We start from the raw sequence: 24,917 nt of genomic DNA on the forward strand, positions 1-24,917 counted from the left end.
GACAACACATCAAATAACCATCAGACTCCTTTCTCTCAACCTCGACGACTCGATCCTCATCCACCCATACTCGATCTAGATACGTACAAAGAAACTATCTCATCCGAAATGTTCGCTGCTCTTGCTCTTGCTGCTCTTCCTCTTCTTTCCGGTGAGTTGTTCTCTGTCTGTTGAAGACTAGATAAGAAGATATGGCTGACAAGCTCGACCTCATCTTCCCTCCACTGCCCCTTCGTGACTGCCCCCCCCTCCCGTCCCGTCATCATCGTCGTCGTCGTCGACCAACTCCACGTCTCATATACGAATATACTCCTACCCCACCAAACAGCCGTGATGGCTATTGACGGATGTACGCGTAATGCGACCGTTCAACAGGGCGACTCTTGCGACTCTATCTGTGAGTGAGAGCGTTCCAATCACAAAGGAGGGGTGTTCGACGGAATACATGGATGTCTTGGCGTCTTGCTTGGTATTGTTTGACTGATGAAGCTGATCAATGTCTTTCCTTTTCTGCCGCTTCTCCCCTCCTTCCGTATCCGATGTAAACAACTGCACGCAACTTCCAACCTTGATATCCTATCGATCACCTGGAAACCCGATGCAGCCCGAAAATACGGAGTCTCCACCTACCAACTAGCCCTCGTCAACGATGCTGCGATCGATGAGAACTGCGACAACCTCCAACCTGGACAGAACGTCTGTCTCGGTGTCTCCGGAGAAGACTGCACAAAGGTTTACACCATTGTGCCAAACGAGTGAATTATTTTCTTGCGGCGGGGATTGGGCACCGATTGCATATTGCTTACATATCATGTACTGCAGCACCTGCGCTTGGGTTCAAGAAATGTACGGTATCTCCAACGAGACTCTCTGGGCCAACAACCCTCAGATCGACGCCGCCTGTGATAACATCTACGTCGGCGAGGTCCTTTGTGTCGACACCGAGTCCTTCGCTTACCCTCAGTACAACGAGACATTGTACAATGTAAGTGCCGCCGCGCAGTGACTATGGCCAGTAACTGACCGCAATGGTCTTCCAGGCTCTTGCTTACACTTATCTTCCTTTCTGCGATGAGTAAACGTCTTCCAAGCCGTCCGACTCCCGTTTCCGCTCAATTTCCTTCCTCATCAAGTCACCCAGAACAAGTCATAGTACCCCACCCGATCTAGTATCGATGACTGCCTGAGGCACATAACCTCAAGCCGTGATATCCCCCTTTCTTTTGTCCTATATCTTTGTCAGTTCTTGTCAAGGCGAGAAGACGTTGTTGTTTAGGATTATTGATTGTTTGCCATTGATTCCCATCTTCTGCCCTTTTCGAGGAGACGACACATGGACACTTTGAAAGTGTTCATTCGCAGCGAGTAGTAGTGATAGAGAAGATGAATGAATTCGTTGACGACAGCAGAAACAGGGATGGCCAACTGATCTGCCGGTCTTGACCGGTATCAGAGGTAGATGCGAATAGCAACTATCTATCGGTGCTCAGCCCTCGTATCCGCACAGACATGAACCGGGACAATACCCATCCTTGCTATGCAGTAGAACTTTTTCAAAAACCCAGCATGACCCGTGGAAGATTCCCAGAGTTTTACATTGTACGAATCCCAACTCGGGAATATTACGGGTTGATTTCCCTGAATTGATGTAAATTTTCAATCAATTTTTGATGCCGGACTTGGGATATCGGACAAGCAGCCAGGTGCAAGACACTCTCGGTTTCAATTGTTTTGATGACTGGTTACAGAAGAGTTATCGATACATTTCATCGCATAAATCAGTCAACGCATACACTCACTCCACATATCAGTCTGAGATTGGACACGAGGGGACAAGGGAGGGAGAGAAGCTTTCTGCCGACACACACATCATATCGAAACATACGAGACAATCGAGCGTCAGCGCCAAACGGACACATTCCTTCCGCGAATTGCCCCACCCTCAACTCCCTTTCTCTTTCTTCTGATCAAAGAAGAAGAGGAAGTGAGGGGCAAATTCGTAGGTGAGGGACGAACGGCTATAATGTCTGGTCATCATCACCACTATCACCACCATCATCAACACCACGATGCGAGCCAAGTACAACGTGCTGGAGGATCTGGTATAGCGACGGCGACAGGACCATGGCAGCCTCCAGTCCCCTCTCTGGCTTCGTTGCCCGTTGACAGGACCAAGACGGAACCCACCCCGGCATTCTACAAGCTTCAGTTCGGAGACGATGTGACGGGTTTCTCTTACTATGTCCGGACGTTGATGGTGATGATAGGGAGGAATTGTGTGAGTACATGCTCATGAATGCCGAGCGAGGTAGGGTGTCATGCTGAAAGGGAGATCTCGCAGGAACGAGCGGCACCTGTCCCTCCACCTGCGATCACTTCTCCAACAGTGCCTACGAACCCACCACTAGACCCGAATCAACCGTCACCTCCGCTGCCTGTTCCCTCCACCATCCTCAACACTCCACCACTGGCCGACTTTTCAACTCCCCCCACCTCTTTCCCTCCTGTCACCGCCACAGCCTCCTCCCAATCCCCAGTCCCACCGATCCTTACCCCTCTTGTCGAAGGTTTTGAACCGACACCTGTACCGTTCTTCCTGAGTCACGAATCCATACACCATTCATCCCTGACACCCGACTTTGATCTTGGCTTTGACCACGAACACGAACCGGAGATCAAGGAAGAGGATGTTGGAGTCTTGGCCGAACTGGCGGAAGCTGTCAAGGTGGAAGAGCGTCTCACTCAATCGAGTGTCGAACGTGATTTCCGCTCTGAGCCACCTTTTGACCCGACCGCCCTGCTCGATATGAAGCCAGATATCCACATGGACATGGATGTGGAGATTGATCTTCATGATATCCCACCTCCACCTCCACCTCCCCCTCCAGCAAAATCTTCCGCTCCGGTAGAACATGTCGACGTCGATCTTGGACCACTCAAGTCAGTATCGAGGAATCACGCTAAGATTGAATACAGGGCGGATTTGGGTCATTTCTGCTTGGAGATCTACGGAAGGAACGGTGCTTGGGTCGATGATCGTTACTACGTGAAAGGCTCAATTGTCCCTTTGGCTCAAGGGTGAGTGATTCTTGTGGGAAAGAGAAATTCTTCCACACTGATTCGAGGAACTCTCGACTTGTAGATCACAAATACAGATTGCGACCCGGATATTCTCGTTCGTCCTCCCGCCCTCCCCCGTCTCATCCCCAACGTACACTCAATACGCCCTCGATGGTACCAACGCCGATGGCCAACAATTCGACGACCTCCCTTATCCGTACAATCTCCCTGCAGCCGAAGTTCGCTATCAGGAGTTCTACGGCGAAGGAGGACCTGGGCCAGCATCTGCGGCGGCCATGGCCGCTCGAGCTCCACCTGCCTTCAACGCATTTGCCGCTGCCGATGGGCACGGTCTCGGAATCGAAGGTATGGGCGAGAATGGTTGGGAAGACGGATGGGACTCGGATGAGAATAGTGATGATCACGAGGAATGGGAGGACAGTTATCATGAAGAAGCCAGTGAAGGTGGTGATAACAATGACGAGGTAGCCAACGATCTAGAGAAAGCGGAAGATGCGGGAGACGAGGCGGAGCCCAAGGGGAAAAAGCAGGTCACCAAGTCGAAACCAAAAGTCAAGCAACGAACGAAGGCTGGAGGTGATGAGGAATCAGAACTTTCGTCGGTCGCAAGCGATCACGAGGCGGAGAAACCGAAGAAGTCCAAAAAGTCAACCAAGACGAAACAGAAGGTTGAGGAAAGTCAGACTCAGTCGGTCGCGGAGAGTGCGGTCGATGAATCAGCTGTCGAGGCGAACAAGGACGAGGAAGGCAAGGACACGACGAAAGCTACGAAGACCCAAACGGGAACGGAGACTATAAAGTCAAAGAAGAAAAAGGTCAAAGCAGTGGCTCCTCCAGTTGAAGGAGATGGAGAGAGCGGACCCGCGGTAGCAGCGACCGGGGAAACAACGACAACTTCTACTACTACCCCCACTCCCTCGAAGAAGACGAAGAAGTCCAAAACTGCTGGAGACAGCGCGGCGACCGGGGACGATGATGTCAAGCCTACAGTCACGAAGAAGGATCACAAGAAGAAACCCAAACCAGCACCCACGCCGGCTTCTGTCGTGCCAGATGATCCGCCAGTCCCGATGACTCTGGCCGAGGTCATACAGGCTCCGCCTCCAGTTCCGACTCTTGCCGCGGCCATGGCTTCTGCTCCGACTCCCACACCTCCTACACCACCTGTTCGACCTCCGGCTCCTGCTGCCCAGCCCGTCGTTCGTCCACCCAACCAGACGATGCCAGTGGTGGCATCACAAACGCCTCATGCCGGGCCACCAGGCCCCACAGGTCAGCCAAGTCAGCCTGGCCAGCCAATGCCTGTCAGGCCACCGATGCAGGCTGCGAGACCACCTCCCAACATGCAACATCCTCATCCTCATCCTCAGCTACCAGCGCAACCTCCGCACCCCAATGGTCACCCTCATACTCATTCCAACGGACCCCATCTTCCTTCACAAGGTAGTCAGGGTCAATTTCATCCTCAGCAACAACCTCACCCTCAACAAATGGTCAGACCGCCTGTGCAGCCGGGTCAACCAGTGCCTCCCAACATGCAGGCTCGGTCAACGCCGCCAGCTTCCACCGCGAGCTCGCCTCAACCGCAAGCCCCATTCTATTGTACCGAGCTGAATGAGACTTCAGGTCGAGCAGGACACATCATCGTTAACGTACCTATACCACCGTCTGGAGCTGGACCGAGGCCTCCTCCTGGACCCATACTCGGTCTCGATGGGAAGCCTTTCATCGGTCCACCTCCACTTAAGCCGACGGCTACGTTCGCGACGATAATTCATCGCGCATTGCAGTATCTTCCGCGGGGTCGAGGTACACTGGGAGAAGTGTGTAACTGGGTGGCCGGTGAATGGGAGTGGTTCCGGCTCAATGTCGACTCCGGATGGCAGAATTCGATTCGCCATAACCTGTCACTCAACAAGGCCTTCCTCAAGGTCCCGCGCATTCCCGAGGATGATCCGGAGTCCAAAGGCTCAGTGTGGATCATCGACCCTGAGGAAGGTCCGTTATTCGAGGAGAAACAAAAGCGAGATGCGGCAAAATCAGCGAGCAAGGACAAGAATGCGGAATCGAGGAGGGAGAAGGAAAGGATTAGGGCAGAGGAACGAGCGAAGAAGCAAAGGGAGGCGGCCATGGAGGCGGCAAGAAACCCTCAGCCTCCCATCGCTCGAGCTATGCCCGTTCCAGCACGTCCGATGGTTCGACCAATACCTCAAAGTACGCCTGCAGCACCTCCCGCTCCTCCCGCTCCTGTGTCTGCCAACGCGAAAGGTATCCTGCAACCAAAGGCGAAGATCGTTGTGGTCATGCAGCCCATCACGCCAGCTATGCGAGCCAAGAGCGTGATTTCCACCACCGATGCTGCTGGAAATCCCCTTCCCTTCGTCTGCGATGGTACGACCCTCGTCCTAGATCAGCAAACCTTTGGACATCTGACGACCGATATCCTCGACAAGCTTACTTTGCTTGGTGCAGCCGGTGCAGTCGACGTCTTGTCAGCTTGGGTTATCAACAAGAACAAGCAACAAGCGACCAAAGCCGCTCAGGCTGCACAAGCAAAAGGAACAGCTCCTAACGGCGGCATCAAGAACGGTGTGTCTGCTGCGAATGGCAATGTCCCCAGAGCCGTCACAAATGTACCCGCAGGTGGCCTTGCACCTCGGCCGCTGCAGCCTCCAAAGGGCGTTCCGGGCGCTCCAGGTACTCCAGCACAGGTCAAACCTGCTACTACACCTGCTCCCGCCCCTGCGGCCAAACCAACGACGCCCGCTCCGAATACGACTGTTGGACCGGGAGGTAAACCTTTACCTGGACCTGCTCCACCCGGAACGAGTCTCACGAAAGTCATCGGTATGATCGCAGCCGTCGCCAATGCCAAGGGGGATGTGAACACTGTCGGTCCGAACGCTTCTGCTCTTCTGAGGTATATCAGGGTAGTAGGAGTGGATATCGACCTGAGGGTCGCAGAGAGAATTTGGGCAACGGGTATAGTGCCGCCTCTTCCACAGAAGAAAGCAGCACCTGGCGGAGCTGTCAAGCCGGCCATGACGAATGGAGGAGGCGGCAAACCTGCTGTTGGGTCAGCAACACCCAGTCCTGCACCTGGACCGGGACCGGGAGCTGCGGCGAGCAGAGCCCCTTCCTCTGCTCCTTCGACGACGGCGACCTCGACGCCTGCTTTGTCTCAGACCTCTGCTCCAGCGGCGGGCACGAAGAGGAAGCTGGAAGATGGCGCTCCTGGTGGAATAAGTACGGCAAGTCCCACGGTCGCTGGTCCCGGTCCGAATATCGAGCAGGACGCGAAGAAGCCGAGGATCGAAACGTCGAGTGCGTGAGTGAGGGTGTGGATCTAGGCTCGGCTCTCGGCTCGCGGCTCGAAGCCGAGTCCAAGGCAGGGAGGTATTGTTCCCAATTCTCCGAATAGATCAGATGTAGCTTTCAATTTCAACGGTCAAAGTCTATTGTTTGGTTCTGCTTTGTTTTGTTGTGTCCTCATTCAGTACATCCCTCGACATTCGCTTTTCGCTCACACCTGCCTCTTATTTATTTCTTCGAACTCCGTTTTCTCAGGTATATCAAGCTCTGTTTTTGTCTCTGTCTTTCTGTCTCGTTGTTGTACCTAGCATCAAATATATATCCAATTTGGTATTTCGGGTTAAGAAACGCATATATTTGTCGCAAATGCATGTTCAACCTTTTGTCATCTGGTCAGATTGTCTACCAACTTACTGTCGGGGCCACAAGGCTCGTCGCATTGAGAAGACGCTTCGATTCCTCTGAAGCAATCGATGGATTGTCAAAGTAGTTAATCCCCTGTTGCGCGGTAAGTACACTCTAACATGCATGTCTATTCCGACCTCCAATGTCCCTGATGTATGTATGAATTACTGAATGCCTACTTTTGCTCTATCCTGTATCCTTCACCAAATGGGCTCTGTTGGCTCATACTAAATTACCGATACCCCTCCCGATCTTCTTTGTCTCGATGAATGGCATGGAGATCACCACTTTCTAACGCTTTCGGATCTGACGTCTGATCGTAATCTTGAGCGGATAATGGTATCGATGATGAGGTGGACGAAGACGATCGTTTCGCATCTTCGTTTTTGGCGTAGACGTAAAGCATGGATCCGGATACGATCAAGAAGATGGAGATGATTCGACCGCTATTGAGATGCAAAGGGGTCCTACTTAGCTCATGTTGACGTGTTTTTTTTTTCTCTTCACGTTGAAGAACGGATGTCCGCTTCGGGCACGACGGGAGAGGTTTAGGACTCAGAACCAAGAAGACAGACTCACTGCGACATCACATCACCGAATATGTACACTGCCAAGATGGTCTGTAACACACCCCGAGCCGCTGATGAGATCACTATAAGTTATCAACGCCGTCCATCAGCTTAGGTCAAGGCAATGCATTGTCTCTGAAGGAGAAGCTCGAAACTCACTATGTGTCACTGGTGAAGTCACTTTGATCGACATGAAAGAAGCCAACGAAATAAGGAAACCGAAAATTCCCTAGAAGCCGATATCACACGCCAGATCAGCATTGTTCATTTTACAGACTGTGCGCTCACTATGCCCTTCAAGATTGGTTCGGGTAGTCAACTTACGGTCAAACCCGCTCCTTGGTAGAACGTGGCTGCTTCGGGTGATCTTATTAGTTTGAGCACACCTGGCAATTCGCCCGACACAATGAGTAAAGGTATCAATGCGATGGTCGACAGTATATTGTTGTAGTATGATAATCCTATCGGCGAATTGGAAACGGTTTGCTACCCCAATACGGACTCGTCAGCGATTCGAAGCGAACTCAACGCTCAATCACAGCATTATAGCTTGTGATCTCGCTCTCTCGGAGAAGTTGGTGGGATTCAGTACTCACCAAACCCCTCTTGATCAACACTGCGTGACAAGCTGAGGACACACTCGACATCGCTCCGAACGCTATTCCCAACGAAGAATGTTTCGCACTGCCGGCAACACTAGCTGACGCAGCTGAGGAGGCGTGGTTCGGATCGAACAAGACACCGGAGAAGAAACCGAAGGTGACGACGAGAGCTGCCATCAACGCTAATGGGGAAGGGTAGTGCTGTGAACGAGAGTAGGTCAGGGCTTTCGTCGGCATGACACAAGCAGTGATAAGAAGAATGATGATGACAAACAGTGAGAAAGAGGAAGAAGATAGATACGTACGTGAAGGACTATGATGGTCACAATGATCGTGAATGGGAGAACGAGACCTCTCGCAACTTGATGAAAAGATGCGTCGACCTGGTATTACAAGATCATATTAGCGTGCCGCCAACATGTGGAATCGCTTGCGTCGAACAGAAAGCAACGTACGTATTGCAGACAAGCATTATTGAATCTATGTTCATATAGCATATAGCAAGCTGGTGAGCGCTGCAGCTTTCGTAGAATGGTCGAGGAGCTACATCGCAAGGTGGAAGGCGACTTACATCAAGCCTAGAACATTGACGAATGTCAGAGGGACCAATTCTCTAGCAATGTTGATATCGAATCTGGGGAAACGGGCAGCAGGATCAGCACACTCAAACGAATATCTTTCATCGTCGCAGATGAAGTGTACTGGAAAGGGGGACAGGTGCACGATTGCGATGTTCGTGGAACGGACAGAGCAGGGGGCACGATCCCAGTGGGAGGGAGGACCGAAACTCACTTGGGAGTCTTGAATGGTCCCAAAGCATTTTCTACCCCTAAGAGACATACTGCTATTGACGATTGACAAAATAGCAAGAAAACGGGCATCGGGGTCGAGCTCAGCACGGCTGAGTGTCGAGAACACGAGAGGAAAGGGGATGTCAGCGTTCTGCCCGCGGGTAGATAGGAATACTGCGCATTGATTTGTTCTGTTCAGAATGGACGATGAGAGGCAAGACCGAGCGGTAAGATCGCCAACATACATTTGTTGAGTAAAGTCATACTGATCGCTACGACCATGTAGAATATGACGGTACCGAGCTGTGTGTGGAACAGTGTGATTATCAGCAGGGAAGCGCTGGACATTTCCTCCTTCTCAGATTGGAGGAAGCTCGGACTAGAAAGACTGAACATTCGTCTCGCGCTTGCCTACTTGGCAGGGTAGAAGCACGGGAACGTTCTGGCGATATGAGGAAGGGTGTGAGAGAGATAGAGAGAGAGAGAGAGGTGGCGAGAGGAAAGGGGAGGGACGAAGAGTACTCACAACGGCCAGCCGTGAATGTTTCTCTGTGGCACTGAGCATCGTGCTTGACCGGTCCTCTTTTCGTACTCGAAGGATGTTCAGTAGGCGATACACGGTTGATTACTAGGGGCCAGACCTCTCCGGCGATATTGACTCTTCTTTTGTCTCTATGTCTATGTCTATGTCTGTGTCTATGTCTATGTTCCTTGTCTGAGTCGATATATTGTACTCGTCGACTCGATACGAATATCGATTTCAGACTCATGCATGGACGAGAGATTTGTTTCTGAAGATAGGTGGTTAGATGCAGATGATCGTCGTCGAATCTCGCTGAACACGGTACCAGGACATGGTTTTAAGGCACGCTTGTTTATGTTTTCTGTGTCTTGATCGAATTGCGTCGCTGCTCAATCTCATATCTTACGTCTGACCATGTCAAACGTCGCCATCTCATGACTGGTGTCGCACCAACGGTGACCCTAAGTCATATACCTATTCCATATAGATGTATGTACAATTATACAACGCAAGACAAAATCCACCGATCCTATTTTGGATTTGAACAGAGGTGTATGTTTGGGTGTGGTGTGGTGTAAACTGTGCTGGTGTATAAACGAAAAACCGTCAAACCAAATCAAACGACTCTATGTACAACCCTTTCCCTTGTTTTGTACAAATTTTTAAACCCCTTCACCAATAGATATGAACAACTTGGCCCTTTTTTCAACCCAATGCTGACGATACGCTAGACCTCCTCGACTCTCGGTGATCTCGCACCTGGTCTAGATCTCGTCCTCATACTTGTCTTCGTCCTCGTCTCTCGCGTAATGGTTGAGCCTGATCCATCCGAATCGCCCTCGCTCTCCGTCTCGCTACTCGATGTCCACTCATCCTCCTCTTCGTCCGCGTCGTCCTGAACGCTGGCCACCGTCACAGAAGTACCGGCGGCATGGTCGAAAGGTGGTGATGTTTCCAAAACACCATTTGGTGATAGGGCGAGTCTCAACGAGGATCCTGGGTTGGCCGCCCGACCTGCATCTAGTTCGAAAGTGGTCGCGTTGGCAGAATGACGAGATCGTGACGCTGCCAGAGTACTGGACAAATCGATCTCCACACCTGACTCCCATTTTGTCACAGCTCTGATAGGTCCGGCGAAATGACGATCGCCTAGCATCACGAAAATGAGGATCAGGACGTTTGTCATCTTCGCTCTGTTCGCAAGCACTCACCGTACAGCTTCCAAGTTATGAAACAGGCCGAAGCTGTCCCAGCGATGACCACAGGTGACCAACTCATGGTAGCTGCGATGGCGTACAGTCAGCACCAGATAAACGAGCTTTACGACAGTGTGACGCTGAAGCGGGAAGCTCACCCGCTGTAACAGGTTTGGAGCCAGGGAACGTCTGGGTAATGACCACTGCGGCCACGTACAGGAGCCCAATGACCGCCACAGGTTTACTGATCCGTGAGATCGATTAGCATTGGAAGTTTTGATTACAGATGGCCGGCTCACCTCCACTTTCGCAAAGACCACGAAGTTCTGCCTTCCAATTGTAGATCCATGTCCGAGACCAGATACAATGCGACGGGCACAGCGTAACCCACATAACTCAATGTGCTGGCCGTCACTGCTAAGACTGAATATAGCGTTGCCTGACTGCCGAGTGTCATACAGGCAAAAGGAGCGCAAAGGGCGATCACCAGCCAGTTGGCTCGCACTGGGTTCTTCTTCTCGTTGGTCTGCCTGATCCAGTCGGAGAACGGCATCGCTTGTTCTCGAGCAAGGGCGAAAACGAATCGCGATGACGCCTGAAGCTGAGCAAGTACTTGAAGATGGAGGACAACGACCATCAAACAGCAGAGCGTTACTGCGCCGGACTTCGAAATGGCCTTGGTGAGGATGTAACCCTGATTGAACATTTCGTGATCAGATATGTAAACTGCTTTCGAGCGGCGCTCGTTACACTTACAAATGGGAAGGCATGCATCCTGACCGTGGCAGCGTCGTCCGGAGGAACGGAGAGCAGAAGAAGAACGATTGACTGCGGCTACTTGTCAGCATGAATTCACGGAAGCTGCTGATCACAACTTACAATATATCCCAGTACATAGGTCTGTTTATTTCCGCGAGTCAGTGATAACTCATCAACGGTGGCGCAGAGGACTCACGCCGATGACAGCGGCAGACATGGCATTGGGGACATTTCTCGACGGATTCTGCGTCTCTTCAGCCATACTGTGAACAGTTCATATCAGCGGAGAACCAGTGGAGGAAGTGACAAATGCTCACTGTGCTGAGGCATCTGCCCCACTCGCAATCGTGGTGAACTGCCATCCGAGGATATACACATATGGTCGAGAACTCCAGCCGGTTGTATTGTAAAACTTGGTGAATAAGTCTCCGGGATGAAATTTGGTCGCGTTGGTTGCCAACAGTGTGATACAGAGCACTAGCCACATTGCGAATCCGAAAGATCCGGACGCCAACCAAAAGTAGTGAGACCTCCCCCAATGTGTTGAGCCGACCGACCCCACTATCAGGAGTACCGCCTGGACAGATTGTGAGTTCGCACGGGAGTAGATGTTTTTCAAAACTCACCAGGAAGAACAAGAACATATGCCACGGCCTTTTGTGGTAATCAAACGATAGGGACATAGTCCCAGCGATGATGTTACATATCTCCCAGGTCACGAGCAGTATCTGGTATAAATTAAGCGCGGTATCGTCTCATCGTGATGACAGTGAATCTACTTACATTACCGACATGACCTCCCATCACGAACCCCGTGATCAGCCACGACCAACCCCTTTCCCTACCAACTCCGCCTTTTGCAAGCTTCCACGCCCAAGTCGTCATGGCGCCGGCAACAGGGTAAGCCGACGCAAATTCCGACAAGGTAAGAGTGAGTAGCAGGCAAAGTATACCTGATATCGGCCATGCGACAAGCTTTTCGAAAGTCGTATCAGTGACTACTCTGATTACATGAACGACCGAAGGACTTACAATCATTATCGGGCCTCCATAACTATAAGTGCCCGATACAGCGTATATCGTGCCCTGGAAAAGTATCGCCCTGTCAGCTGAGATATCAGACGGTATGATGTCGGCAATGACCAACCTGCAAAGCACCGATATTCAGCCAGCTGATCGCCAAACTCGACCAGAAAGTATAATGTCGTCCCAGAACGGCATTGTAACCCATCTGTCTTAATCTCGCTCCATCCACATCCTCCTGCATGCCTCTCGGATCTTCGAGATCCAAACCGAACTTCACGTTCGGTGGAGTGGCCGAAGAGACCTGCGAGAGCTCGGTGCTCGGTGTGATCTGTTCGATATGGGATGACGGAGAGAAGGAATGATGTTGAGAATGTGGATGCATGGACGAGGTGGTCGATCGTAATGATAGGAGCGGAGCGGGTATTGGTCGATTGGATATCGGTACGCCATCTGAATTGTAAATCAGTGCAGAATCCGATTTGTATGATGTTGCTGAAGATGTCATAGATGTCGTATTTGAAGAAGTGGGAGCGAGATTCGTGGATCCATGTGAGGAGAGATACGATTGACGCAGTGATGATTCAGGAGAATGGCTCGGTAACGGAACGGGTTCGCTGCCGTTGTCGAACGCTGGTTCGTAGATGGTTTCCATCCCACCTCTATGTGAATATGAGCTGTAGTCTCCACCGCCTCCATTTGACTCCATATCGGCACCTGGAGTGAACATGGTATTATAAGGGGTTTCAGGGAGGAGAAACGACGTGGTCGAATGTGTGGAAGTGGTGGATGCGAAAGATGAGTTAGCTGTGCTATCATCGTGATCGGTAGAACTTCCATCTGCAGACGGCAGAGGAGCGGGACCAGGCCGCCGAGGCGGTGGTCGGGAGAAGTTGTGCAGGACGCTCGATTCTAACATGTTGTGCGGCAAGCGGATAAGTCCCCTCCCCGTTGTCGATTCCGTTGTGCTGTTTCAATTGGACGAAGCTTGATGCGATCAAGTGTGTCGCTTCGCATAGGTGAGGGTGATGTGCTGGAATGAGCGTGTCAAGGTATGCGTTGACTGGGCAGATATGTCCAGGCGTGATGGGGTTTTCGGTCTTTATAGCGACGATGCCTGATCTCCGGATCGTCTTGGCGTATTTCGATCAACTGCGACGTAGCCCGACGTGCCAACCAGACGTGGGTTGAGAGGTGATGGTCAGATAGTCGGTCGGTATCTTCCTGTCTTTTTCCAAACCCGTCCAGCTGGACAAGAATCGGTACACAATAATCTTTTCTTTTCGAAAGCTTCCGATATCAAAACATGACCATGATCCGACGGTTGCTCAATCGAAAGACGATGGATGATCAAGCGAAAGCGTATGTATCCTGAAGGCTCGGCAGACCGACGATACGCAAGCAGTGAGATGGGGGCGAGTGAATTGAAATGATGAGTTTCGGATGTAGTGATGCGAAGGAGGATATCGGATTGCTGGTCGAGGTTAATAGGAAGTTCGTATTGTCGATGATAACGGACAGAGGGAATGGGGATTTTCCGTTCGGTGATGAGCAGTTCAGATATCTCTTGTTTCTCCCGTTCGTAGTGTTGCCGAGGACAAGACAGGTCGTGTGAATATGCTTTTTTCGAAGATGGTCTTGGCTCAGGCTATTATCCATCTATCGATCTCTCAATCAATCTGTTCCTTCCTCTGTGTTTTTCTCTCTCTCTCTCTCTCTCTCTCTCTCTCTCTTTCACTCACACGCACGAATGATGTCCTTGCTGGGTTGCGATAAGTGAGGTGATTTCCCAGGTGGGTACGTGGACGGAATCAATAAGTGACAGGGACAGGGCCCAGTGCCAAGTTAGTTTTCCCGGCTTTGAGCCCATGAAAACCCAAATTGAAAAACAACGATCAGACAAAATGGTGATCGCCGCCAGGACCCAACAGTCCCGGAGCGGAACTTGACTCGTCATGATCCGGCTATGAGCGCTGGTATCAATCAACTACAGGGAAGGGATGGTCATCTCCGAGGAGAGCGCGTGTACAGAATGGTTTTGACTGCATGTACATGTACAAAGGCATCGAGTTCAACAAGTATGATTGTTATTCAGATTAGGTGCTACAGAGTACCTTTGAAAGCTATTTCTCCCATCCTTGCGTGCGATTCACATTTCCCGTGCTCCAATCTTCTCCTGGCGTCCATTCCCCTTTACGCGGCGATGTGTTCTACCTCTCGGTCCCAGACTCGGTGCTTGGAAAGACCGTCCAAATACTTGGCGGTGAACTCGGCGCCGATTCCTACAGAAGGAGCAAACAAGACGCCGTTCTCGAGGGAGATGGACTCGGTGGTCTTGACCTCGGGGCTAAAGTCACCGGGAAGGCAGATATCGGTCACCCAAGAAACGGCGTTACCAGTGGCAGCGATAGCCTTGAGATGCATGTAGGCTTCTCGGACGGCGTGGATAAGTCGACCTTGCTTGAGCTGCTTGGGGTAGCTGTCGTCATCACCACCAATGAAAATGATAGAGTCGAAATGGGTCGATCGAGAGTTCTCGAAGGTGAACTCGGCGATCTGAGTATTGCCGTTGCCAGCTTTGATGGGTCCAGTGGCGGGAGCGACCTGCGTTTCCGTTAGCAGGTGTGCCGTCTTAGATAGCAACATAAATAATACTCACAAACTTGACGATGACACTGGCAGCAGTGAGAGCCAACTTGATGGGCTCGACCTGGGCGTAAGAGTATCCGGGAAGGATGTAGATACCAACCTTTCGGCCAGCGGCGGTAAAGACTAAGAAGGGAGTCAGTCAAACGATCATCAATGCGACCTGGATCCACGAAATCCAACTTACTTTGGTTCTTTCCATCGACCTGAGAAAGGAACGCTGACTTTTGTCCGTGGTTAGGCTTGGCCTCACCGACCTTGACTGATGGGAAAGCAGTTGCGACTTGGAGAGCCAAGTCGTGATCGATCAAGTTGATTCTGTCAATGGCGTTCTGCTGAACAACGGTCTCGTAACATTTGGAGAGCTCGAATTGGTACGCGCTGACGATGTTCTTCTTCTCGGGCGCAGACATCGAGTTATAGAAGAGCTGAGCTTGGCTGACGAATTCCTGTACGTGAATAGGTGATCAGCTAGTTTCGTCCTGGCGATGTAAAGGAAAATAACGCGCATTGAATTTAGGACCGTGAATTCTCTCCTTGATGCCTGCCATAACCTCGGGATACGATTTGAATCCTCCCTGAGCGGGTGCGGTGGTAGGAAGAGCGTCGAATCGGTTGGGGTGATAAGCAGTCCTGTTGGCCTTGCTGGTCATGTTCATGGCACCATCACGAGCGTTGGTAGCGAACGGGCAGACCGGTCGGTTGACGGGAATGTCACTGAAGTTGATACCAATTCGGGATATCTGAGTGTCAAAGTAGGAGAAGTTTCGACCAGCGAGGAGAGGGTCGGAAGAAAAGTCCATACCAGGAACAATGTGCTGGGTGCAGAAGGCGACCTGCTCAACCTCGGTGAAGTAGTCGACAGGGTTTCGGTTAAGGGTAAGAGTACCGATGTTTTGAACGGGAACAAGATCCTCGGGAATGAGCTGTAGGATGTCAGTGATTGTTGACCGGTTGCTGTCATAGAGGACTAACCTTTGTGGCATCGAGCAAGTCGAAGTCGAACTTGTGCTCGTCCTCCTCTTTGACGATTTGGACACCGAGCTCCCACTTAGGGTAAGCGCCAGCCTCGATAGCGTCCCACAAGTCTCTTCGGTGGAAGTCTGGGTCCTGCCCGGCTAGCTTGAGGGCTTCATCCCAAACAAGCGAATGGGTGCCGAGATGAGGCGACCAGTGGTATTTGACAAAAGTGCTCTTGCCCTCCTCATTGATGAGTCGGAAAGTGTGGACACCGAAGCCTTGCATCATTCGGAAAGATCGAGGAATAGCTCGATCGGACATAATCCACTGTTGCATATGGGTGGTTTGAGGGTGGAGACCCATGAAGTCCCATGCGTTGTCGTGTGCGGTCTGGGCTTGAGGGATCTCGTTATGAGGCTCAGGCTTAACAGCGTGAACGAGATCGACGAACTTGATCGCATCTTGGATGAAGAAGACCTTGAGATGGAATTAGCGGGATTCCGAGATTGGACCATAGCGGAGGACTAACGGGAATGTTATTTCCAACGATGTCCCAGTTACCTTCGTCCGAATACAATCGAACAGCGAATCCTCTAGGATCGCGAACCTGTGTCGGGCATCAGTTCAACCTCTGCCGTGGTGTATTTTCACCACAAGATCCATCGAACGATTCTCACACTGTCGGCACTTCCTCTGGACCCATTTACGGTAGAGAATCGAACATAGGCTGGGGTGACCTTGCTGGTGTCGGTCAAGATCTGACAGATGGGCGGAAGTTTTATCAGCAGGTAGAGAACCAGTATCGCAGGTCGCAACTCACCTTAGCGGTGGTGAGCCCAGTCAAAGGGGTGTGCAGCTTGAACTCTCCGAAGGCGCCTGCACCTCGGGCATGAACGACTCGCTCGGGGATACGTTCGTGATCGAAATGGGAGATCTTCTCTCGGTTGTGAAAGTCTAAGGTGGAACACAACATTGTCAGGACCACGATGAGTGCGAAAAATTCACAGCGACTTCGCTGAAAAGAATGACACGCACCTTCCAAAACGGTAGGCCCCCTGGCACCGGCTCTGAGAGCGATGTCGGTCTCTGCGATCTTGGTGCCGAAGTAGGAAGTCAAGGGAGTATCCTTGTTCTCATCTTTGGTGAACGTGTCCATCTGACGCTTCTTGGCGTCGCCAGCGACGGCATTGACGGCTGTGAGTGCATCGGGTGGAATCAGTGATACATCGAAATAAACAGACTCAGGCAGAGAATAGTAGCAAGGCGATCGAGTTTGTGATTGAAACAGGCTCTCACCTTGTTGAACGACTGCGGCCATGGTGACTATGATTTTACGGTTATAAAGAAGGGTGAGAAGTCGAGAGCAGTGGCAAAAGATTATAAGAAGTACTCAAATATATAGTGGTCAGGAAGGAAGCAGTAGGTCAATAAATAGGTGTATGCACTACGATCACGAGGGTTTGACTTGTGTCAATTGCATTGCATAATGAACCTTGCTCGGCCAACCAGAGTCATCCTTTCACTCATTCCCAAACCTTTTTCGTCATCTTCAGGTGCTCGATGAGGTGGAGGTCTGCCGCTTGCGTCATACGTCATTCAGGGGGGGGCGGGCAATGACAAGATTCCAGTGAAAAGGGTGAGGGGTAGTAACTGTCCTTTGTTTCTCAGCTCACCCTTCTGCCCCCCCCCCCCCTGCAAATGCATTCAGAAACCGGACTGACTCGGTCTGTTGAGTGCCTTTCTCTCCCGAGAAGCACAGTTGCAAGCGAGGAACAGATGAACTATCAAGATCGAGCAGGAATTTGCCCGTCTGGCTCGGGATCACATCTAACAGGTGGCAAAGCATACCTCCACTTTGCTGACCGAAATATAACTTAGCGACCAACGCTCAGTATTATACTTCATTTTCCGGTCACTTCAATCTGCCCCATCTTGCTCCTACGGCGGATGGCCCTGCTACAGTAGGCATCCTACCTAGCCTGTGAAGTACTGTGCTGATGTAGGATGGATATGTTCCGCTCAATAGACGTCTGAAGTGCAATCCCAAGTTGAGCTTTGCCATTCCGGTGTTTGAGAAGCCACTTCGTTCATTCCCACCTGAACACGGCCCTTCATGCGCAAGTGCGTTTGGTCGCTGACAGGTTGAGCGTTTCGCTGCCTTGATTGTATTACTGCTCATGACCGTCCCTCGAGCCTGGCACAAAAATCTCGAGGCGTTCACTTTTCGCCACGCGGAGGTAACTTAGCCTTTGTGACCTTGGACTTTTCGCCAATCCATGCGAAGCTCGCTTGTCGTCGAAAATCATAAGGTGTGATGGTTTTAACTGACGACTGCTCTCGATGCGACAGGCGTCGTGATTAGTCTTGGCTCATATAGAACTCCAGGGGAATGTAGTGAAATCAATGCCATCACTGAGTACTGTATGGTCATATGAAAGCAGTCAGTCGAGCTGAAAAGACGGGGGTTAGCGAGGCGACTAGACATCGTTACACAGATCGTGTCCGGATGTATGATCAGCTGGGTGACAAGCCACTTTACATGCAGTTGCATGGCGATGCCGACATCGCTGGTCAAAGTGTTGCAGTCGAAAGTTTACAGTTCATCGCTTTGCCACACCATCGGAATGGTTGTACATACCATATCATCGCAAAGTCGATGGTCGATCCTGTCGGATACCAAAAGATCAATGCTGACATGTGATCTACAGCGAGAACTGGTCTCTCTTGACCTTCCCAGATCGTCTGTTTCCTTTCAATGAGCCACGTCACTCGACGCTGATACAGCCCCTTGTTCTCCCTCCAGAATGTACTCGTCTGCCACCTTCAAGATGGTCCAAACCTCCACACTACACGTAAAAAGGAATTAACGTTATACTGAAGTATTATACTAGTAGCCTGAGGGAAGAGGCAAGGCTCCGATGTCGTGAGTTTCTCAGACGAGGTGCCAACATCGAATATGTCTCCTTTAGACAATGAAAGTGCACCAAGCTGCATGAAATGAGCATACATTGAGACGGATCCTTGATATCGGTTTGTAGCCGATTCCTAGCAGCTGAGGTGGAATCTTTAGGCCCATGTGTCACAGATCACAAGGGCGGAACACTGTCCTAGAAAGGTATTGGACGGGGGGCTGAGGGCGATCCAGCATCACATATCCCGTGAAAGTGGTTCAACTTATAGAACAACCCGGTTGAGCGGCGTGCTGGAGATACAGAGATAACAAGAGAAGGGACCACACAGACAGGAAGCATTGTCCGACCACTATAGTCGGTATGGGATCCTTGATGTGATACATCGGGACTGGAGAGGACGCTCTAGATCGAGTGGGGAAATGGCACACAACCGTCCAAGCTCAAATGTGGGCAGAATTACGAGGTCCGATCAACTCACAAGAGGACCTTGGCGCAGTCCTTCCCACGTTGTGTGTCACGTTACCTGAGTCTGCAATTGTGATCCGTGTCCTTGGATGAAGGCTCGCATTCGTACATAGGACTCCTGCTGCTGCTCTTCGCTCGTGATTACGGCAACGCCACAGCACCTTTTGATTGTTGCCACCCCGTAAATCGCGGCGACCGCCGTCCATCTTCCTCGTGTCTTGTGGTTTGTTCCTGAGCGACTGCCTTTCCCGCAAAAAACAACAAATACCAGGTGGCTGGATGGGAATCGTCTGATCACTTGCGCTACTGTACATCACATTCGACATTCCTCTTCAAAGTCTCAACTCCATTCAAACCTCCAATTCCATCGCCGTCGGCAGGAGCACTAGACCAACCGACTGGACTGCAAGGTGCCCATTTGAGAACGCGGCTCTGCCGCCATCTCCTCCTCCGGTCGCTAGACAGACCTCTCCGTTCCCCCTTTTCCTGTCAACACACCTTGTCTCCACTCGCCATGACGACCTTCCATGCACCCGCTCCACCTTCTCCTTCCCCATCCGACTACTCGATCCTCTCTTCCTTCGATGCTTTATCACTGTCTACCTACTCATCATCTTCCACTCGCAACGAGGTCGCCTCCCGTCGAGCTTCTTCATCAAGCGTACGATACATTCGACCGAATCCCAATCCTCTTGCTTCCAGTTCAAGAGCATCGCTCAGCTCCCCATCAGATGATTACGAGATAGTTATCGAGCCATATCCCAGACACGGCAATCCACAATATCGATCTTCGTCACTGTCATTATCGGCGATGGAAGCCTTCACCTCTTCTTCCACCACTTCCGCCTCGGTGAACGGTGTTATTGCAGAAAGTTTCACCAGTGGGGCTCAGGCAGGTGGTAAATTGTCAAAGTCTGCCGCGAGGAGAGAACGGAGGAAGAAGCTGGAAGCTGGTGAAAGGGAGCGAGCACTAGCTGCGGCGGTAGAGACCGGGATCCATAGCGTGGAGGGCAATATGGATCAGGTGCATGAAACACCTCGACCGAATCGCACTCTTCCTCATTCATCACCATTGCAACATCATCAAACGTCACCGTCCAAATCCTCCTCTTCAGCAGCACAACTGATCGTCGAAGATGGTCATCTACCTCCAGGTCAAAGGAGACGCAAGACCAGACGAGGTGGTAAACAGGCGAAGAAAAGGGCGGAGCATGCTCAGCAGACCAGAGATGACGCAGAGGTCGACAACGAGCTCTTCGCCGTTGACGAGTCGGAGACTACTTCGCCTAGATCCGCAGCAGAAACACCGGTCAGGGTCGTCGTGCATCGCTCGAAATACTCCTACAGTAATCGTCCAAGTCATATCTACGATGAGGATGTGGATGACGATGAAGAGGATGAGGTGGATGCGCTGTCCGCCTTGGAGAGCGAGATTGGAACACCTGTCTCGCTCAGGACGAGAGAGATGAGCGTTATGAGTGTGGAAGATGCAACATCGTCGATCGATAGGTGAGCCATGGTGGAAACTTCCCTTTCCATTCAGCTTCCTTTCTCATTCAGTCAAGCTGATTGATTTGTGATCGATAGTTTCCTTTCCGATCCGAGGAATTTCATGACCATCAAGGCGAATAAGCTGCGATTATGGCAATCGCTTTGTGTGGAAGTGAGCGGCTACGACACCTTTTGAGATTTCCTAGCTGACATTACTGACTACAGCTCGGTCTGGTACACATGCAGAATAATAATGAAACCGAAGATCTACTCGATCTCCCAACTGTCGCTCCCACGCCTTCTCGCGCACTGGACGACAGTCCATCCCTGCCCAGTCCCACCAAAACCAAGACATCCACCGGATCCCGACCCGATACTCATCCCTTGCCACAAACCCTCACTCAAGCTCGAAAGTTGCTCAAGGATCATGCACATGTCAATCTTGTCGATTACCTCGAAGCGAGACGATTATGCCCTCCGGCCTACGTCGGTGCTTATCAGGGGTTGTTGCATCCCAGCGTCAGTGCCATGAAGAGGTACACGAGGAAGGAAGGCAAGTTTGCGGTGAAGGGCATGGTCAAGGTAGAATGGCTAGAACCGTTGATGAGAGATTTCGGGATAGGTAAAGGGGCGTAAGATGTGTTGGATAAGTTGTTGTTTGGGATTTTCAGGTTGTGCATTTGCTCTAGCATTGATGAGACGTTGTTTGTACTATATATTAATGATCACAGAGCCGATCGGTATCGCTCTCCATACTTTGCATATTTGTCCTTCAACATTGTCGATCGTGTTTTGTCTGGCTTGTATGACTGTCTTCACTGTCCGCATGGTCCTTCATCCACCGTCATACGTGTGTGATTTTAGATGAGATGCGAAGTGATATGCATGATGCTGTAATATTCTAGAGCTCTCTGGGCACCTCAATCTTGGTGAAAGTGACAATCTCATCCCCTTCCCTTATATCCGCGAACCCTTCCAGGGCAATCCCACATTCCATCCCCTTTCTCACTTCTTGCACCTCCTTCTTCAGATGTTTCAACGTCTCAATCTTCCCTTCATAAACCACCTCTCTCCCTTCCCCTCTCAGGACTCTGACGCCTTCGGTCCTGTTGATCACCCCGTTACCTACTCTGCAACCGGCGATGGTGATCGCTTGTTTCCGTTTGATGTTGATTGAGAAGAGTTGGAGCACGGACGCTTCCCCCTTGACTGAATATTCGATCTTGGGTGGGAGTAAGGCCGCCACTCGGGTCCGAACTTGATCGATCAGACGATAGATGACCGATTCCAGTTGTAACGGGACATGCGCTGATTTGGCGAGAGTCTGTATTTGGCGAGAAGCAGACACGTTGAAACCGATGATCGTGGCTATGTGGGGACCAATCCGTATGATCAGCTCGTTTCTCGTGTGACGCCCGAGCTGACGACACACGAACCTTCAGAAGCCTCGGCTTGGGTGATGTCTGACTCGACCACCTCTCCCACACCAGTATGCACAATTTTGACTCCCGCGTCTTTGTTCCCGATATGCTCCAGAGCTCCGACGACCGCCTCGACCGTGCCACTGACATCTGCCTTGATCACCAGTCTCAGAGGCTTGTACTCCTCCTTTGCTTCCTTTGGCTTTACTTCCCCACCTTCCAAAGTCTCTCGTTCGGTGACACCACCGTCAGCGGCGGCCTCCAGTGCCGCGGCCTCCGCCTCGACCCTCATTCTCTCTTCACGTCTCTTGGCATTGATTTGTTCGACATCTGCCAGCATCCTTTTCCTTTCCTCGTCCCTCTTCCTGTTATTCACAGCCTTCTTCGCTTCGTCTTCCCCTGACACAGCTTCCAGCAACTCGTCACCTGCTGATGGAAGTTCTTTCCATCCTGTGATAGAGACGGGTGTGCCGGGTAGGGCTTCACGAATCGCTTTGCCTTTGTCGTCTTGCATTTGCCGAACCCGACACCAGGTTTGACCGGCTACGATGGACGCACTGGTGCGCAAAGTACCTTTCGTCACGAGAACAGTGGCGATGTTACTAATCCGCTTCGTCATCAGCGGACATTTCCATTCGAGCTATACACAATCGCCAACGCACCCTCGACCTTTGTCGACTCTAGACTCTAACACGTAACCTTCTGCTTTGCCCTCCTTCCTAGCCCGCAGATCTCGCAGCTCAGCAAGGGTAGATAAGGTCTCAACCAGATCATCCAACCCCAACTTGGTCAAACCTGACACTCTCACACTTGGGACGTCCCCACCATCCTCCTCCAAGTGAATCCCCTCTGCTCCGAGTGCACTTTTGACTTTGTCCACGTCTACTCCTGGTTTATCGCACTTGTTGATTGCAACTACCAATCCGACCTTGTCTCCTTCGCTCTTCACCAGCTCAAGGACTTCTCTTGTCTGAGGCATGACACCGTCATCTGCCGCAACGACCAATACCACAATGTCTGTCACCGACGCACCTCGAGCTCGCATGGCGGTGAAAGCTGCGTGGCCGGGGGTATCGAGAAATGTAATGGTAGATTGGCTGGAAGGACTGTTTGGCAGAAGCGAAGAGAGTGGGACCGAGAAAGCACCAATGTGTTGAGTGATGCCACCTGCTTCGGAGGCGGCAACAGATGTGTGACGAAGAGAATCCAGGAGTGTAGTCTTACCGTGGTCGACATGGCCCTAAGTGAAGAGTATCAGCGCTGACTGGACGCGCGAGTCATACAGCTGGTCCTTACCATAATAGTGACTCTGTATCACCATAATTGTCAGCTGTGCGATACGATTACCCTCCAATTGTAACTCACACAGGCGGTCTTAGATGTTGATCAGCTCCATCAGCCGGATCAGGACTACAGGGATGTATTTCAGCACGATCGCCGCTCGTTCAAGCCAAGTACACGTACTCGGGATAGATATCAAAGCTCGCCTCGTCGTCCACTACTGGGTTGTAGCCATACTCAATGGCGATATTGCACGCTTCTTCCGCACTCATAAGATAATCCGATCTCCTCTGATCGTCACTCATATCCAACCTCATCATCTTTGCTTGCAGAGGGAATAGCTTGACTCCGAAGATCTTGGCCAAATTTCCTGTAGATATGGTTCGCGGGATATAGACCTCTTTTTCTGCTCGGACTTCCACAAGTTTCGGTTTATGTGTTTTTGGCTTTCGAGTTTGAGCAGACATGGTGGGATCGGAGCTATTGTTACTACGATGGTCTCGTTTGTGATGGGGTCGAGAAGGCAGAGAGGCATCGTCCTCTTCGGCCGCTTGGAGTCGGGATAGTAAAGATCCTGAAGCTTCACGGCTGCGTCCTCTTCGATCTCTCGATGCGCCATGTCGACTTCTTTCAGCGAAAGAGTCCCCATCACCCCCAAAGTTGTCTTCCACTGTGACCGGTGCTCCACCCGCAACCCCAGTATCTTCCGTCAATCCTTTCTGGGAACTGTCATCCCTTCCACCTGTTGTCCGATTCCGCTTTTCTCCATCAAAGCTGCCATTCAATAGATCTCCAAATGCCGACGGTCCCCTGGGTTTCTCGTCTTTCCGTCTGCCTGTACGGGTCTTATCCAAGATGTCCCCAAAAGCAGTTCCCCGCCTAGCACTTTCGCCTCGTGCAGATTTGAGACCGAATCCACTGGCGATTGGAGCTTTGTCTTTGGAAGATTCAGACGATACACCCCATTTGCCCAGACCTTGGGAGAATGTGTCGCGACGCCTGTTGTTCGGTGCGCCGAACTCTTTGCTTGGACCAGCGATAGAGTCTATATTATTTGTAAGGATTAGTGGCTCGACATCCAGGTAGTAAAGGTCCATCCATGTGACGTACCTCTCCCTTCTGCGCCGAACAATTGCTGTCGGCGTCTATTCCCCCCGTTTTCACCTCTGTTCTGTCCTCTGTTATCGCCCCTTTTATCTCCTCTAATATCACCCTTGTTGTCCCCACGGTCTCTCGAGCCACCGCGTTTTGCTCCGAGCCCCGCTTTCCCACCATTTGTATCAGAGCCTAATGGCGAAGAAAATCGATGAGCAGACCAATCGCGACTGGGTAGTCTAAAGCCTTCTTGCAGAGTCGATGATGAGCTGGAAAACGGTCGAGCTCGTGATAGATCGGACAATCGATGCAAGACTCCTCTACAGCATCGACAAGGCGCTAGTGAAAGTGCCATGATGCGCACTCTACTTTTTTTCTGTAACTA

General features: G+C 51.3%; 7 protein-coding genes across 7 annotated transcripts; 3 read left to right on the top strand and 4 right to left on the bottom strand.

The window, feature by feature from the left end:
* Positions 1-108: 108 nt before the first annotated feature.
* IAR55_002209 (uncharacterized protein) lies at positions 109-1,079 on the top strand (the record flags this gene model as incomplete). The annotated part of the gene is made up of 5 exons (XM_066945326.1): positions 109-151; positions 329-397; positions 605-755; positions 823-985; positions 1,041-1,079. The coding sequence occupies 5 exons, from the start codon at positions 109-111 to the stop codon at positions 1,077-1,079; spliced, it is 465 nt and encodes a 154-aa protein (XP_066804015.1).
* A 944-nt stretch (positions 1,080-2,023) lies between these two features.
* On the top strand, positions 2,024-6,413 carry IAR55_002210 (uncharacterized protein; the record flags this gene model as incomplete). Its single annotated transcript, XM_066945327.1, has 3 exons — positions 2,024-2,278; positions 2,342-3,078; positions 3,143-6,413. 3 exons carry the CDS (start codon positions 2,024-2,026, stop codon positions 6,411-6,413), a joined length of 4,263 nt encoding a protein of 1,420 aa, XP_066804016.1.
* A 617-nt stretch (positions 6,414-7,030) lies between these two features.
* IAR55_002211 (uncharacterized protein) lies at positions 7,031-9,325 on the bottom strand (the record flags this gene model as incomplete). The annotated part of the gene is made up of 11 exons (XM_066945328.1): positions 7,031-7,244; positions 7,378-7,450; positions 7,527-7,596; positions 7,692-7,853; positions 7,964-8,170; positions 8,275-8,352; positions 8,425-8,449; positions 8,541-8,603; positions 8,762-8,870; positions 9,006-9,063; positions 9,287-9,325. The coding sequence occupies 11 exons, from the start codon at positions 9,323-9,325 to the stop codon at positions 7,031-7,033; spliced, it is 1,098 nt and encodes a 365-aa protein (XP_066804017.1).
* A 685-nt stretch (positions 9,326-10,010) lies between these two features.
* On the bottom strand, positions 10,011-13,180 carry IAR55_002212 (uncharacterized protein; the record flags this gene model as incomplete). Its single annotated transcript, XM_066945329.1, has 12 exons — positions 10,011-10,432; positions 10,495-10,566; positions 10,638-10,723; positions 10,779-11,173; positions 11,236-11,313; positions 11,359-11,379; positions 11,435-11,501; positions 11,556-11,815; positions 11,865-11,966; positions 12,022-12,213; positions 12,271-12,324; positions 12,386-13,180. The coding sequence occupies 12 exons, from the start codon at positions 13,178-13,180 to the stop codon at positions 10,011-10,013; spliced, it is 2,544 nt and encodes an 847-aa protein (XP_066804018.1).
* Positions 13,181-14,454: 1,274 nt separating this feature from the next.
* On the bottom strand, positions 14,455-17,185 carry IAR55_002213 (uncharacterized protein; the record flags this gene model as incomplete). Its single annotated transcript, XM_066945330.1, has 9 exons — positions 14,455-14,865; positions 14,921-15,033; positions 15,095-15,356; positions 15,417-15,833; positions 15,883-16,344; positions 16,397-16,474; positions 16,545-16,625; positions 16,688-16,821; positions 16,903-17,185. The coding sequence occupies 9 exons, from the start codon at positions 17,183-17,185 to the stop codon at positions 14,455-14,457; spliced, it is 2,241 nt and encodes a 746-aa protein (XP_066804019.1).
* A 2,573-nt stretch (positions 17,186-19,758) lies between these two features.
* Positions 19,759-21,371, top strand: IAR55_002214 (uncharacterized protein; the record flags this gene model as incomplete). The annotated part of the gene is made up of 3 exons (XM_066945331.1): positions 19,759-20,753; positions 20,832-20,907; positions 20,961-21,371. 3 exons carry the CDS (start codon positions 19,759-19,761, stop codon positions 21,369-21,371), a joined length of 1,482 nt encoding a protein of 493 aa, XP_066804020.1.
* A 265-nt stretch (positions 21,372-21,636) lies between these two features.
* IAR55_002215 (translation initiation factor IF-2) lies at positions 21,637-24,887 on the bottom strand (the record flags this gene model as incomplete). Its single annotated transcript, XM_066945332.1, has 7 exons — positions 21,637-22,103; positions 22,172-22,758; positions 22,819-23,396; positions 23,453-23,465; positions 23,522-23,566; positions 23,621-24,482; positions 24,548-24,887. 7 exons carry the CDS (start codon positions 24,885-24,887, stop codon positions 21,637-21,639), a joined length of 2,892 nt encoding a protein of 963 aa, XP_066804021.1.
* Between the last annotated feature and the right edge of the window lie 30 nt (positions 24,888-24,917).

This window comes from Kwoniella newhampshirensis, chromosome 4 (assembly GCF_039105145.1).
Source record: "Kwoniella newhampshirensis strain CBS 13917 chromosome 4, whole genome shotgun sequence".
Lineage (NCBI taxonomy): Eukaryota > Fungi > Basidiomycota > Tremellomycetes > Tremellales > Cryptococcaceae > Kwoniella > Kwoniella newhampshirensis.